Source organism: Parasteatoda tepidariorum, chromosome 12 (assembly GCF_982258835.1).
Source record: "Parasteatoda tepidariorum strain Cologne lab strain chromosome 12, Ptep-v5.0, whole genome shotgun sequence".
NCBI lineage: Eukaryota > Metazoa > Arthropoda > Arachnida > Araneae > Theridiidae > Parasteatoda > Parasteatoda tepidariorum.
This window is the reverse complement of record NC_141766.1, coordinates 42,629,147-42,644,450: the sequence shown is the minus strand read 5'-3', so window position 1 is coordinate 42,644,450 and position 15,304 is coordinate 42,629,147. Positions and strand designations below refer to the sequence as shown.

Below are 15,304 nucleotides of genomic sequence, written 5' to 3'. Positions count from 1 at the left end.
TCGCCAGAGTGGCTATTCTTTTAAATAAAGTGTTTAACTTTTAAAAAAGTTTAATAACTTTTAAAATGTTAAAGTTAATTGCCAGTTCTGAAAACCAGATAATTCTTTGTTGAGAGATGAGAGAGATAATTTTTTGTTGCTTTAGGTGAAAGGCACTTAATCTCAGTCTTTTTATTTCTTAAATTTTCCTTTGTGGTTGAGCTTCGAAAAACCTTGTTAACACGTTCACGCCGGGGTGACCCACCGGTGGGTCACGCTAGATTGTGTCCTCGGGTGGCGCACCGGAGTAAAAACTGGTAACAAATAAATTTCAGTTTTTAGTTTTTTTCCGGGAATAATAAAAATCCATAACTACCAATTGTTTTTAACGGATGCAATTTTTATATTTAATTGCTTCTTCGCCGTGATAAATTTCCTTACAGTGAATTGTTATTGTTGCATACCCTCCAACTGCTACGGAATTTCCGTAGTTTCAGAAATCTTCTTTTCAGACGGTAGCAAAATTAATGTCTTAATATTTAAAAAAAATTAATTTTAGCGTACCTTGTCCACTATTACTTATAAAAGTGCAGGCCATATGGCTAGATTCTTAAGTTCTGATAAAAGTTTCATGACAGATCCATTTGCTTTAAAAATTTCTACTTTGGTTTGCTACCACTAGAAAGAATTATTTTCAAAATCCTCATAAGTTGGAGGGTATGTTGTTGTCCCGAGATATAGTGAAATACACAAAAGGTAAAATCAATCCTAAGGGGTCCAAATTTTTGATCCCAGTCCTAATTAAACTATGGTGACCATATTTCCCATATTTCGTCTACTCCCCATATTTTTCGAGTCAAAAATTCCAATACGTCAAAAGAAAATTGCAATTTTTATTTTAAAAAAAAAGAAAGTTTTTATGTCTCATTTTGTAACCTAAAAAAACGCGTAAAAGTTGCACCTATGCAAATTTAGAAAAAAAGTTTTCACGCAATACTTTTAATACCACATAGTTTTAATCACAATTTCCTATAAATACATTTAAGACATGAACTCATTGTGCGCTCGAAAAAATTTGATTTAATCATGATAGCTGGTTTATGAACCAGCTGAAAGTAATTAAAGCATAGCGCAGTTAAAAAAATTTCTCTTTCAGCTCGGAAAATTTCATTTACTGGTAGCAAGATTTATCCGTCAATTCCTATTTCATCAGTAAATCCATTAATTCTCCCATTTTGGGACCAACACCTCTTTTTCAAAAAGACAAAAAGGCGTACTACAGCCCGTTGTAAGCTTTGGCCTGCCGAACAATATTGTTCCAGTCTCTCCGATTTTTCGCCTTAACACGTTCACGCCGGGGTGACCCACCGGTGGGTAACGCTAGATTGTCTCATCTTGGCAGCACACCGGAGTAAAAACTGGTAACAATAATTTTTTTTTCGTTTTTTTCCGGGAATAATAAAAATCCATAACTATCAATAGTTTTTAACGGATGCAATTTTAATATTAAATTGCTTCTTCGCTGTGATAAATTTCCTTACAGTGAATTGTTATTGTTGAGAATAGATTAACTCCTCCCGAATATTATCTAATATTGAAATAGTTCTTCTACCAGTATTTTCTCTTTTCTGTCCCGCTTTCAGGCGCAACACCCGGCTTGAACGTGTTAATGAAGTAAAAAGCAATTTTTATTCCATCATTTCTAGTTATAACAGAATATTAGTAGCCTTAACAGAAGTATGCGTACAAAGTCTTAAAAAAATAAAAATTAGTTTTAAAGTTACAGCTAAAATTATGGTTCTTAATTGTTGGTAATTAAAAAGAGAGAGATTTAATTCTTGTAAAGAAATATTTTCCCAAATACATTGTTTATAGGCATTTAAATAAATTTAAGTGGTTATGGGTAATCATATAAAAACAAAATGTAACTAGACATTAAATTTTCCTTTTTTCTTCCAAAATTTCTTCAAAAACCATGTTTACATTATGTTTGTTCAATTATTAAAAAACTAAATTAAGATATTGAATTAATCAAAAGCATTTATAATTAAACAAGGCACATTGAAGAGCATCTGAAAAATTTTCGATAACAATAAAGCAAAATTTATTGTTCAAGAAACTTTCGGAGTCTGTGAAAACATTGAAAAATTCCATTACGAGAAAATACAACTTTGTCAACGAGAACTATGTATTGACATATGCTTACATGCCAACTTTTAGTCCTTTCAAAGACGAGCTCTCGCAGTGTTAGCTACATGGAATTTAAATTCCGATTTTAGGTAGAAACATACACTTTATTTTGAAAAGGCTTGTGCGCATTATGCAAAGATTGCGTATTTATATATTTATATACAGTGGTGGCCAAAAGTGTGGACACTTTTTGAAAGTTTCATGTTTTTCAACTTTGTGTGCTTGTAGAATATATTAATTTTCACTTAAATACAAACGTTTATATATCAAATTGAAGGTAATTTAATGTAGAATTTAATAATAAATACAGTACTACAATATCTGTATTACAAAAAAAGTTATGCAACTAATAGTCAGATCTATCTTAGATTTGCATTTTTAAGTGATACTTACACAATCAATACTTAGTAGATTAACCCTTAATTTTTAAGACAGCTTCACAGCGTCTTTTCATCGAGTGAACGAGTGTTTGAAATTCATCTTTCGTAATCACATGATGCCAAGAATCAATTATAGCTTCAATAAGTTGTCTTTTATTGGATGAACGTTTTTTTCGTACACGAATTTTCAAACGTCGCCACAAATTTTCAATTGGATTGAGATCAGGTTGGTTTCCTGGCCATGGTAATATATCTATGCCTTTATTTTGAAACCATGTTTTTCATACTTTTTGCTGTGTGGCATGGAGCTGAATCCTGTTGAAAAATAAATGGTGCGTTGTTAGAGAAGAGGTCGCTGATGGAAGGTATCAATTTTGGTTTCAGGGCAGTTTCGATGCATTTTTTGGCATTCAGGAAGCCACCAATCACTTGAATTCGGCCCACACCATCTGCAGACATACATGCCCAAATCATGACATTTGTTGGATTTTTTGTAGTTGCTTCAATGCAATCAGGATAAAGTGCTTCACCTACTCTACGTCTCACGTATTTTCTAACATCACTACCAAAGAGCGATATTTTACTAAGATCACTCCAGATTACTGGCTTCCATTGATTTTCTGACCATTTAATGTGTTCTTTTGCCCACTTACCTCGTTTTTTGCGTTGCTTTTGATTTAAATATGGTTTTTTGCTTGGAATTCTAGCTTGTAGTCCAAATCCTGATAACCTTCTTCTTATTGTTCTTGAACTTTCTGCAATATCCGCTGCATTCATTTCACATCTAATGGCATTTGATGAAATTTTTCTATCTTGAAGGCATAGTCGTTTAATTTTTCTATCGGTAGTAGCACTTGTGCGTTTTTTTCGGCCTGATTTGGCATCCTGAATGCCAAAAAGACATCGAAACTGTCCAGAAACCAAAATTGATACCTTCCATCAGGGATCTCTTCCCCAACAACGCACCATTTATTTTTCAACAGGATTCAGCTCCATGCCACACAGCAAAAGTATGCAAAGCATGGTTTCAAAATAAAGGCATAGATATATTACCATGGCCAGGAAAGAGCCCTGATCTCAGTCCAATTGAAACTTTGTGGCGCCGTTTGAAAATTCTAGTACGAAAAAAACGTCCATCCAATAAAAGACAACTAAGTGAAGCTATAATTGATTCTTGGTACCATGTGATTACGAAAGATGAACTCCAAACACTCGTTCACTCGATGAAAGACGTGTGTCTGTCTTAAAAAATAAGGGTTACCCTACAAGTATTGATTGTGTAAGTATCACTTTCAAAAAATGCAAATCTAACATAGATCTTACTATTAGTTGCATAACTTTTTTTGTAATACAGATATTGTAATACTGTATTTATTATTAAATTTTACATTAAATTACCTTCAATTTGATATGTAAACGTTTGTATTTAAGTGCAAATTAATATATTCTACAAGCACACAAAGTTGAAAAACATGAAACTTTCAAAAAGTGTCCACACTTTTGTCCGCCACTGTATATAATTAATTTTTTTTAAAAATAGTGCTGTTCAAAATGTTTATAAATTAAGTTTATAAACGCAAGGAATTTATAAAAAGCTTACATTTTACTTCCACTTTAAATATAGAAATAAAATTTTTCGTCAAATGCGTAAAAATTGACAGGTATGTAAAGGACTTTTATAAACTCATAATCTAATTACTCGGAACAGAAAAACTCTGATTTAACCCTTTCGGGCCGACTGTCACAAATACGTGACAGCATAAAACCGTTTCAATCAGGGTAAAAATATAAAACTGGTAATCAAAGTATTTCTTTAGCAGTTTATTTGTGGGCGGGGTTATAATTGTCTGATTTATTTAATTCACCATTACTTCAGTTCAAAATAAAATTATTTAGTTATACTTTGAATTAACATTGATTATATATATGATTAAACTAACAATAATTAAAGTAACAGCAAAGTAAGCCTGTCAAATTAGCAACGACTACATTTAAGTTACCGTTTTTTATTTAATTACAACTTAATTCTGATTTTGTACGAAAGCTTTTCTGAATCGCCCGTCCCCAAGGGGTTACACACGGTTTGTTGAATATGTCTTAAAAATTTTTTATTTTTTTTTAATATTTCTAAAACCAAATAATGGATTCTCGTTCTGCAATTCAACGCCTCTTGAAAATGAAAGCCTCCACGCGGTTTTTTATCGGTAGTCCGATCAGATCACTATGAAGGTAAACCAATTTACGAAAGAGCCATTTAACAGAAAATCCATTAAAAATTGGAAAGCGGTATCAAATATATGTCTAAAAAATTTTTTAATTTATGAATATTATTGCTTAGTTTCATTTACTTGTCAACCACTACAGATTCAATTCTCAAATATTTGTGATAAATTTCTCTCATTTACTTTTCAAACAGCCTTTTTGGTTCTTGCGCGCAATTCATATAAATTCGTATTGAAGCTTTCTACAATAGATTTCGGTCGAGGAGGGTTACCCCTTTATTTAGTGGACTCCGGACACTTTATAAAGCATTTACAGCAAGTGTCTAATCAAGATTGCTCTACTCTGTAATAAAATGTTTTCTAGTGGTAAAAAAAAGTTGTAAGTAATTTATAGTTTAGTATATTTTATTGTAAGTAATTTTTCCACCACTGCTCCTGATTCCTTTTTTAACCGGTTAACGCCCAGCGTCCTATACTTAGGACAGTTCCTTTTTTCAAAGACATTCATTGTGTTGGTAAACTTTTTTCAGTATTTTCATTTATCTGGGTGAATTAAAAGATTCTCAGATACCAATGATTTAGTTATTTCTGATTAGATCTAGAATTATAATGAGTAAGTACTATCAAATCTATCAAAGATTTTTTGAATGCTCTAACTGTTGGAAAATCAATTAATTTCGATAATATACTTTACCACTTTTTCCATAAAACCACTTTTTGTATCATTTCCATATATAAATTCGGGACGAAACGGTTTAAAATGTGAACCTGTTGAGCGCATGTACCCAAAACCTTTTATAAAAGTAATTGAGCGAAATTTATCTTATATATTTGAGAATTGAATCTGTAGTGGTTGACAAGTGAGTAAGGCAAACCAATAATATTCATAAATAATACATATTTTTAGTGATATATTTACCACTTTCTTATTTTAACTAAATTTTGTATTAAATGACTCGTTCTTTTTGTATCATTTCAATCTATATATTCGGGACAAAACGGGTTAACTAATATACATGTCTTTTATATTCTTCTAATTATAATAAACTCAGTGGCACGACCACCCCTAGAGGGCAAGCCTACAGTCATAACCACCTAGAGAAGGCGGAGGAGTTTGTTTTTGACGTCACGAGCAGAAGGTACAAAAGAACGTCGCTAATTTTCGGTTTTTTAAGGTTTTTTCTTTTTCTGAACTTCCAGTGTCAACGCCTCTTACAAATGAAAGCCTCCACACGGTTTTTTATAGGTAGTCCGATCAGATCACTATGAATGTAAACCTAGTCCTAGTGTTTTGATTTTATTGGGCACCTATGCCGCGAAGCGGCCCCTATCCCATTCATCTGGAATTTTATAACAGTTTTGGTTGAGCAATGAGGTGAGCAGGCAATGGAGTTGCTTATGAATGTAAACCAGCTTACGAAAGAGCCATTTAATAGAAAATCTGTTAAAAATTAAAAAGTGGTAGCAAATATACGTCTAAAAATTTTTTTAATTTCTAAATATGATTGATTTTTCTTATTTACTTGCCAACCACTACAGATACAATTCTCAAATATATATGATAAATTTGTCTCAATTACTTTTAAAATAGAATTTGGTTTCATGCGCACAACTGGTTCGCGTTTTAAATAACCTGGGCAAACTACTTATAAAAACCAGTGTGGAGGCTTTCTGATGTAGGAGATGAGGTTTAACCCTTTCGCGTCGACTGTCACAAATACGTGCCAGCATAAAACCGTATCAATCAGGGTAAAAAGATAAAACTGGTAACCAAAGTAGTTCTTTAACAGTTTATTTGTGGGCTGGGTTATAATTGTTTGATTTATTTAATTCACCATTACTTTAGCTCAAAATAAAATTGTTTAGTTATACTTTGAACTAACATTGATTATATATATGATAAAACTAATAATAATTAAAGTAAAAGCAAAGTAAGTCTGTCAAATTAGCAGCGCCTACATTTAAGCAACCGTTTTTCTATTTATTGACATCCTGATTCTGATTTTGTACGAATGCTTTTATGAATCACCCGTCTCCAAGGGGCTAAACACGGTTTGTTGAATATTGTTTAGTAAAGTGCAATTTTTTTTTACTATTTCTGAAGCCAAATAATAGATTTTTTAATGATTTTTCTCATTTTGAACGGCCAGTGTTCCCTTAACACGTTCTTCCACAAAACTTTAATTTTATTATAGATTATTAATAACTAAAAATTAAAAAAACTATTTGTTTTTAAGGTCTCGCATGACAAACCTGAAGCACGATGTACGCTAGTACCCATAACATACTCTTAAGGCTGGAAGTTAGTATGTTTTAAAGAAATCACCTAATATGTTGTTTCTACATAGCTCTTCGTATATAACATACCCAAGGAAAGAAATAAAATCTTACCATTCTGGGGTCCTGGTCCTGACAATCGTTCCCCAATAACTAACTCGTGATGAGATCTTGCGTAAATCAAGAACACTTCAGCTAAGCATTGTAGACGAAGTCCTCCTTTTCTTATATATTTGCCTGACATAGAAAAGATGAGACGTAATTCAATCCATTGCAATCCTTCTTTTGTTTTCCGTGGTGGCAAGTGAGTCACGTGATGTGCTTGGGCCTATAATATAGAGCGTAGCAAATTCATTCCAATGATAATAGAATACATTAAAGCATGTCGAGTAAGAAGAAGGATTAAACGTGGTATTTGAAGTAAAGTACATTAATCCTTGTAAAAAAAATTCACTAGTAGTTGAAGATCTTATTATCTAAACTGAAAATAATAAATATAAGATATATAAATTTGAGGCAACTTTTTTGTTTATCACATATGTTTGAGTAAAGCAATCGTGAGCGGAAAATTTTACATGTATAAAATAAGAAAAATATTGTTTATTTAAGATTAATTAATAATTTGGGATTAATAGTTGGGATTAAGATTAATAATTTGGTATTAATAGTACGTGCATAACGTATTAAAAAAATCGAAAAATATTTAATATATCAGACAACGGGTTGTTCAGAATTTTCGAACCGATTTATCTCTAGGCGGAGCTCCTAAAAGTTCAAAAAAAATTGAAATGATGATAAAATTTATATTGGGCTGTCCAGAAAGTTCGTGCCAGCTTTCAAAGGCCCCTACTAAAAATATTCAAGTAATAGCAAAATGTATACTATAAAATATATTTTTTGTATTTATAATCTATCATAAATTTTTCTTGATCACCACTACGATTTGTACATTTATTGCATATATCGAAGTACAATACATGCTGCATGAATATTATCTAAATTCAAGTGGTTTCGAATTTCGGAAAACTTCAATTTGCTTTGATGAGCAGTTTGCTACCACTTGAATATTTTCGGAAGATATTAAAGTGCTCCCCCTATCGGAAATCGGCCCGGTCGAAAATTTTCCGGTCAACCAAATAAATGAATTAATTCCATCCCAACCGAATTCAGAGTATAACAAAATAAGATTATTATTGTGAAAAATAAAAACATTCTTTCAGACGAAAAAATCTTTCTTTGCAGCAGTAAAATACACCGAAAAGAATTCTTCTTTTCAATTTTCAACAATATTTAAAATGCATTATGTTTTCTAAGCAATGTAGTTTAAAAGTATAAAATTCGATAATTTTACAAAGCACAGAAATACATAAATTAAGTTTTACTATCTTTAAGGCAAACTCTTACAGAGATGCCAACTGCTCCGGACTAGACAGATTATTTTAAAAAGTTGTAGAGAACCAAAAACTAAAGTTTAGAGATTTTTGGTTAATTTTAGCACCTTTTTACGAGGCTCAACGCGGCTGAGCTGCAGCAAAGGGGCTTTTGATTGAAACCTTTGAATTATTTAGAAGTAGAGTAATGTAAAAACCTTATAAATATAATTTATTAAACCAAGTTTCATACACTAAAAGACTACCACTCGAAAATATTTATCCGTTGTCCGGAGCAAGCCTCCACACGGTTTTTTATAGGTAATCCGATCAGACCACTGTGAAGGATATCCACTTACCAAACGAGTCATTTAATACAGAATATAGTTAAAAAAAGAAAGTGGTAGCAAATATATGACTAAAAATTTATTTTATTTATGAATATTATTGGCTTGCCTTATTCACTTGTCAACCATTACAGATTCAATTCTCAAATATATAAGATAAATTTCTCTCAATTACTTTAATAAAAAGTTTTGGGTACATGCGCACAACTGGTTCGCTTTTTAAGCAGTCTGCGCGGACTACTTATGAAAGACCGTGTGGAGGCTTCTTGATGTAGGAGGTGATGAGCAAGTTGACATCTCTGTTTATATACTTCATAAAAAAATAACACTTCAGAATCGATGTGCATAACTTTAAGACAACTTAAAGACAACGCTTTACATGCCTGCTTGAGAACTCTTAATTTCACTGACTTTGGTGGCTTATTTTAATTGTAATTGTTAATTTATGACATTTTTGTATCTCTTTTTATATCTGTGCCTGCCTTACTATTGAAAATAAAAAAAAACTACCGATAAATTTTTTTTTTGTCTAGAAGCTGTAGAAATTGGTAGGTCGGCAGTTAACATGAATCGTAGTTTAGATGAATTACTGAAATAAAACGACAATAAATTTCTTCATCTTTCACAGTGATTTGTATCAGCGTTTGATCTGAATCTCAACCCTATTAAAGAGAGAATAATCTGTTTAATGACTGCAATATTTTACAGTTACTAATAATGCAGATACTTTTAATGCAATGACTTTGGTCACGTCTTTTAATCGTATTCTTTTTCTATATTTATTACTTGCTTTGTATTATTTTTTATATCTAATCCTGCCTTGTTAGTAAAAAAAAATAATAAAAAAATTATTGATAATTGATTTTTTTTTTTACCGGAAGCTTTTTTGACTATAAGCTGTAAAAGTTGGCAGATCTGCATATAATATGAATCGTAGTTTGGATGAATTATCGAAATTAAAAGACTATAATTTCTTATCTTTCACGGAAGCTTTTATTAGTGTTTCATCAGAATCTCAGTCCCATAAAAGAGAAAATAATCTGTTTAAATGAATACGACATTCTTCAGTTACTATTATCACTGATTGTAGTAATTGTTGTACATTGTAGAGATAACTAATAAACTGATAGTTAGTATAACGGCATTTGGAAAGGCTATGAATATTGTTTAGATGGAACCTTGTTTTATCATTACGAAAAAAAATTATTTCTTCTTCTGGTTACCTATAACAGAGAAATATTTCAATTTTTTTGCATTTATTTAATAATTACTGTGAAATCGGTTAACTTTTAGCTTCTTTGGGTAAATTGCACTTAAACCCCTATTAAACATGGGGTAATATAAAGGAGTTTTGATGCATTTTCAACAGTACACCCATTTCATACATAAAATGTTAAGTTAGTAACAAAAATAATTAACACAATTTTATACACATTATAATTTTACAGACATAAAAATTAATAAATTAAAATAACTCATTTATTAACAGTTTCACAAATAACCAACCTATATAAAATAAGATAGTAACCTACCTTTACATTTTCTCAAACTCTTACGAGTATTATAGAAATATTTTGATGACTTATGAGTCTAACTTACCTAAAGCATCAACAAAATCCATATGCATTTTGGGGTGTTTTGTTAATTGTAAGGAATGAGTTTAAAAGCTTGAATTCGTACTTACCTTTACAAGCTAAAATACATTTTAAGATTGGCAGACTAATCTTAAAGTAATTGTTATAAAATATACAATAGCATGGTTTCAGACAACAAATCTCACAAAGAAATAGCAAAATTGAAACAAACTGGTTCGGAAGCTAAAATTATCAAAAAAGATTGATCTTGAGTTACAAACATAACAATACAAAGCTATATCTATATGAATTTAGTAAGCATTTCTGTTACGTCAATTTCTTCATGCGTATTTATAATGGATATTACAATTATGCAATTTAAAAGGTACATGGATACCAAATTTTAAGCATTCTGTGGAATATTTTTCCAGCAATAGCAAACTGTGAGCCTGGAAGTTAAGTTTAAACCATTGACACTTTATACAACCAATTCAATGTTAACTTATACTAGGACAAGGTAAAACATATTTAGGTGATTTTTGGTACCAGTGGGAAAAAATTTCCACAAAGTGCTTAACATTTGGGAAAAATGATAGAGTCTTTAAACTGCGTCTACAAAATTTAAATGCAAGCTATTGATATCTGTTGGGAATAATGGAGTAAAAAAAAACTATGAAGAAAATGGATGACACATAAAGTTTGTTAAAAAATTCTGCTTGATCATGGAAGAAGACTTTCAACGGTGGGTTAAAACACTCAACATACATAAATTTTAAATTTTTTTATTCCTTAAAATATATTTTTTTAACTTTTATAATGTCACTGCTATACACAAATTTTAATTTTTAATTTTAAAATACATAAGCAGTTTAATAAAACTGTAATTTTGATATTACCATACATGAAAACATAGAGTAAGAAACACTATTTAAAATGTAACAAATAATTTAAATTAGTGGTTTTCTAAGTTTACAAATCATCAACAAATCCCAATTTCAATATTATTTTCAATCAATATATTGAAGTAACTTACCACTTCCCCATTGATATACCAATGCACTTTTGCAGCAGGTTTAGAAGGTCCAAAGGAACACGTTATATTTACCTCATCACCAACTTGATAACGAGGCTGTAAGCCAATAATATCAGGACCATGTGATGGTAGAGCTAAAACAAATATAGTTGATTAAATATAGTATATTTATGAAAAAAGTTTGCAAACATACACTTTGAAAAATATAATGCAGTCAATTTTAGTGATATTTTTATTAAAAAAACTTTTTACTCCTGGTGTCTTTCATTTTCATTTATAAACGTCGTTAACCCTTTCTCGCCGGCTGTCACAAATACGTGCCAGCATGAAACCGTATCAACCAGGGTAAAGAGATAAAACTGGTAATCAAAGTAATTCTTTAGCAGTTTATTTGTGGGCGGAGTTATAATTGTTTGATTTATTTAATTCACCATTACTTTGTTCAAAATAAAACTATTTAGCTATACTTTGAATTAATATTGATTATATATATGATTAAACTAACAATAATTAAAGTAAAAGCAAAGTAAGTCTGTCAAATTAGAAACGACTACATTTAAGTTACCATTTTTAATTTAATTACCTCCTGATTCTAATTTTGTACGAATGCTTTTCTGAATCACCCGTCCCCATGGGGTTAAAGAACCGAACAAATTTTTTGGGTTTGCGATTACTAATGCTGAACTATGTACCTGGTAATTTAGAGCCCTATCCAGAAGACAAGGGAACTCCTGGATCAAGCATTGGGAGAAATTTGCTTTCGTGGAGGACTTTTTGATGGAACTAACCCACCATAGCATTACAAGGAGAGGAAAACCACGAAAACTTCCCATTGATAGCCTGATAGCATGGGGACTCTAACCCATGATCCATGATCCTCTGAGGATATTTTACTTCAGCACTGTGGTCGCTGAGAGCCGGCTGCGGAAATCGTATTGACCAGCCATCGCTGGGATTCGAACCCGGTTCACCTCTTTGGAAGGCAAACGCTCTATCCCCTCAGCCATCCTGGCTCCTCTTTATCATTAACAAATATGTAATACCACTTTTCCCCCTGTAGCTATTTTTACATGTAGACCACTTTTTTGTCACTAGGTATTAACCCATATAAGCCTAGAGCAGAGATGCCAATTTGCTCTGGACTAGGGTTAAATATTTTCTGGTGTATTCAACTCCGTAGCTTTGTAATTTTGAACCCATTGAAATTTTGAAATTGGGTCGACTGTTCAATGACGGTTATAAAATAAGTGTTGCTAGACTGGAGACACTGCGTTGGAGTGGGTTAATGGGTTAAGACTTAGTACATACCTGCCAACTTTCACTCTTTCCAAGAATGGATTTTCAGAGTGTTTGTAAAACAATAAACGAAAAACAATCTGATTCAAAAATATATTTATATTTTGATCCCGGTGTAATTCGCTTGCGCATGGATTATTATGCTTTAATATATTTATTGTAATTATTTATATGTAGTGGTGGTCAAACTCATTTATAATTATCATTATAATTCAAAAAGTTAATTGGAATAACCTGAGTATTGCTACCACTTTAAATATGAAAATAAAATCTTCCGGAAAATCCGGAAGAGTTGGCAGGTATATGTTAGTAGCTAGAATAACGTGTTTTAATAGATCAAGCATGGTTTTTCTTCCAAAAGTTAAGGAAATATATTTGAACTGTAAATTTATCTTATATTTAAAATGAACGCTGTAATTATTCCTAAGCACTATTCTTCAATAATAAAGGTGATTAAAAATTTTAAAAGAAGTAATAAAATTATTTGAAAAAAAAAACATTTTCAACATATTTATAATTTACGCGTTATTTTCGAAACTACAAAGCCGGAAAAAAAATAAATGCGAAGTTTTTAGATTAATATCTTTTTGTGAAAATTTACATAAATGATTTTGCAATTCCCCTATATTGAAACTAGCGCTACGTTAATTGCATTTTTGAACAAGGTTTTTCTAAGTTCATCAATTATTTAGCGTATCACCAAGTTTATCATTTACATTAGATTAAATAATCTCAGAATAGCCACATTCCAGAGCAATCTAAAACCAGGTAGAAAAAGATGAAGTAAGCAAAATGTTTTAAATTACTACTTCTGAAAAACTACTATGAAATTATTACTATCGAAATAATGTCAGCATTAAATTACCTAATTTTATTTGCTTAAAAGCTGTTATCGTAATTTCCACGTCATTCGTTTATCTTGTTGAGAATTTATTTTTACAGAAAATCCATTTTATTGACTATTTGCTTTTGCTGAAAGTAACAAAATAGAAACCTTTTATCTACAACTATAACATCTATTAGTAAGTAGGATAGCCACTGTTGGACCATATATTTGGACCATATATATATGATTTTTTTTTCTTTTCAATCGATGTTACTGTTTTTCCTAACTAGAATTCAATGGTAAAAATTCAATTACTCACCTAAATAAGTCACGCAAATGAGTGATTACTTCCAAGCAAACGTTTAGCCAAATAAAACTTAAAACACTAACATTAAATAGTCAATCCGTAAAATTCACGTGGTCATTTATCACAGAATTTCAAAAGGTTGGCATGTATACGCTCATTTTATACTGTTTAACTCTGTAGTAATCATGATATTTTATTTTGATGGTCTTTGTCTGGAACTCTCCACATATTACAATATATAGCGATATTTTTGTAATATTTTTAGCGATATTTACAATATATAGCGATATTTTTGTCATATTTTTAGCGATATTTACAGTAATATATAGCGATATGTTTGTCATATGTTTAGTGATATTTACAATACATGGCGATATTTTATGCTAGCAAATATGAAAGCTACCTCAAATAAATATTTATCAACACAAATAATTAGACTGGGGAACAAATTTTTTGTTACAATTTTACAAATATTTGATCTTGCCTAATTCGGGTGCAGGAATTTCAAATCTGAACTTAGTTTTGCTCCTAAACCTACAGATTTTTATTCTTTTTATTTGAAATTTTTATTCCTTTTTATTTTTTTTTTTTTTTTTTTTTTTTTTTTGTTTTTAATGTACGAGTTTTAAAATGTTACACGTACAGGGGATCACGTAAACGTTGCTACAAACTTTTAGGGGAGTAAGGGCACATCATCAGGATAAAAACTGCATAGGAGCAAATGCCGTGAAAATGTCGTCGTACGTGGCTGGGAGCGCTGCCCTATTTCGACCTGTTCAGAAGCACGCAAAGAAACACTCTTTCATTCCCTAGCGGTTTATAGCAGCATTCCCAAATAGCGTTCTGCTTAGAGCAGCATTCCCAGGCTAGTGTTCCCATACAATTTTAACCCTGATGATGTGCCCTTACTCCCCTTAAAGTTTGTGGTATGGAAAAAGAAACCGTATGCAAAATTGAAATCAGTCATTCGAAAGTATCTATGATCTGCTAAGAAATCCCATCATCCCTATATATATATATATATATATATATATATATATATATATATATATATATATATATATATATATATATATATATATATATATATATATATATATATATATATATACATATATATATACACTGAGTGGCCAAATTATTATGACTACCGCAGAGTTTTATGCCAATGAGTTATTGCGTCACAGCGCTGCCCCTAGAGGGCAAGATAACTATAACACGGGAATGCTGGACAAGTGAGTCATCAGTTATACTGTGTTGCTTTCTCAGATATGGGAAAGAAACGTGATTTAACTGAATTTCAACGTGGAATGATTGAGGGTGCGAGATGTGTCGGAACGAGTATCAGCAAAACGGCTGCACTTGTGAAGTGTTCTAGAGCAGCAGTTGTTAATGTGTACAAAGAATGAACAATCAAGCAAAAAACCGGATCTCAACGTCAGACTTATGGTCGTCACAAGGTACTGAATGCTCGATCAGAGAGAAGGCTGACCAGGGTTGTAC

General features: G+C 31.3%; 1 protein-coding gene across 1 annotated transcript in view; it reads right to left on the bottom strand.

The window, feature by feature from the left end:
* The window catches only part of LOC107455861 (uncharacterized), a 259,904-nt gene that overhangs the window by 33,851 nt on the left and 210,749 nt on the right, over positions 1–15,304 (bottom strand). Inside the window, exons 4-5 of the mRNA XM_087155784.1 lie at positions 11,373–11,506; positions 7,163–7,376 (exon numbers count right to left, since the gene is read on the bottom strand). Of these exons, the coding sequence (XP_087011910.1) occupies positions 7,163–7,376; positions 11,373–11,506 (348 nt within the window). The remainder of the gene's footprint in view (positions 1–7,162; positions 7,377–11,372; positions 11,507–15,304) is intronic.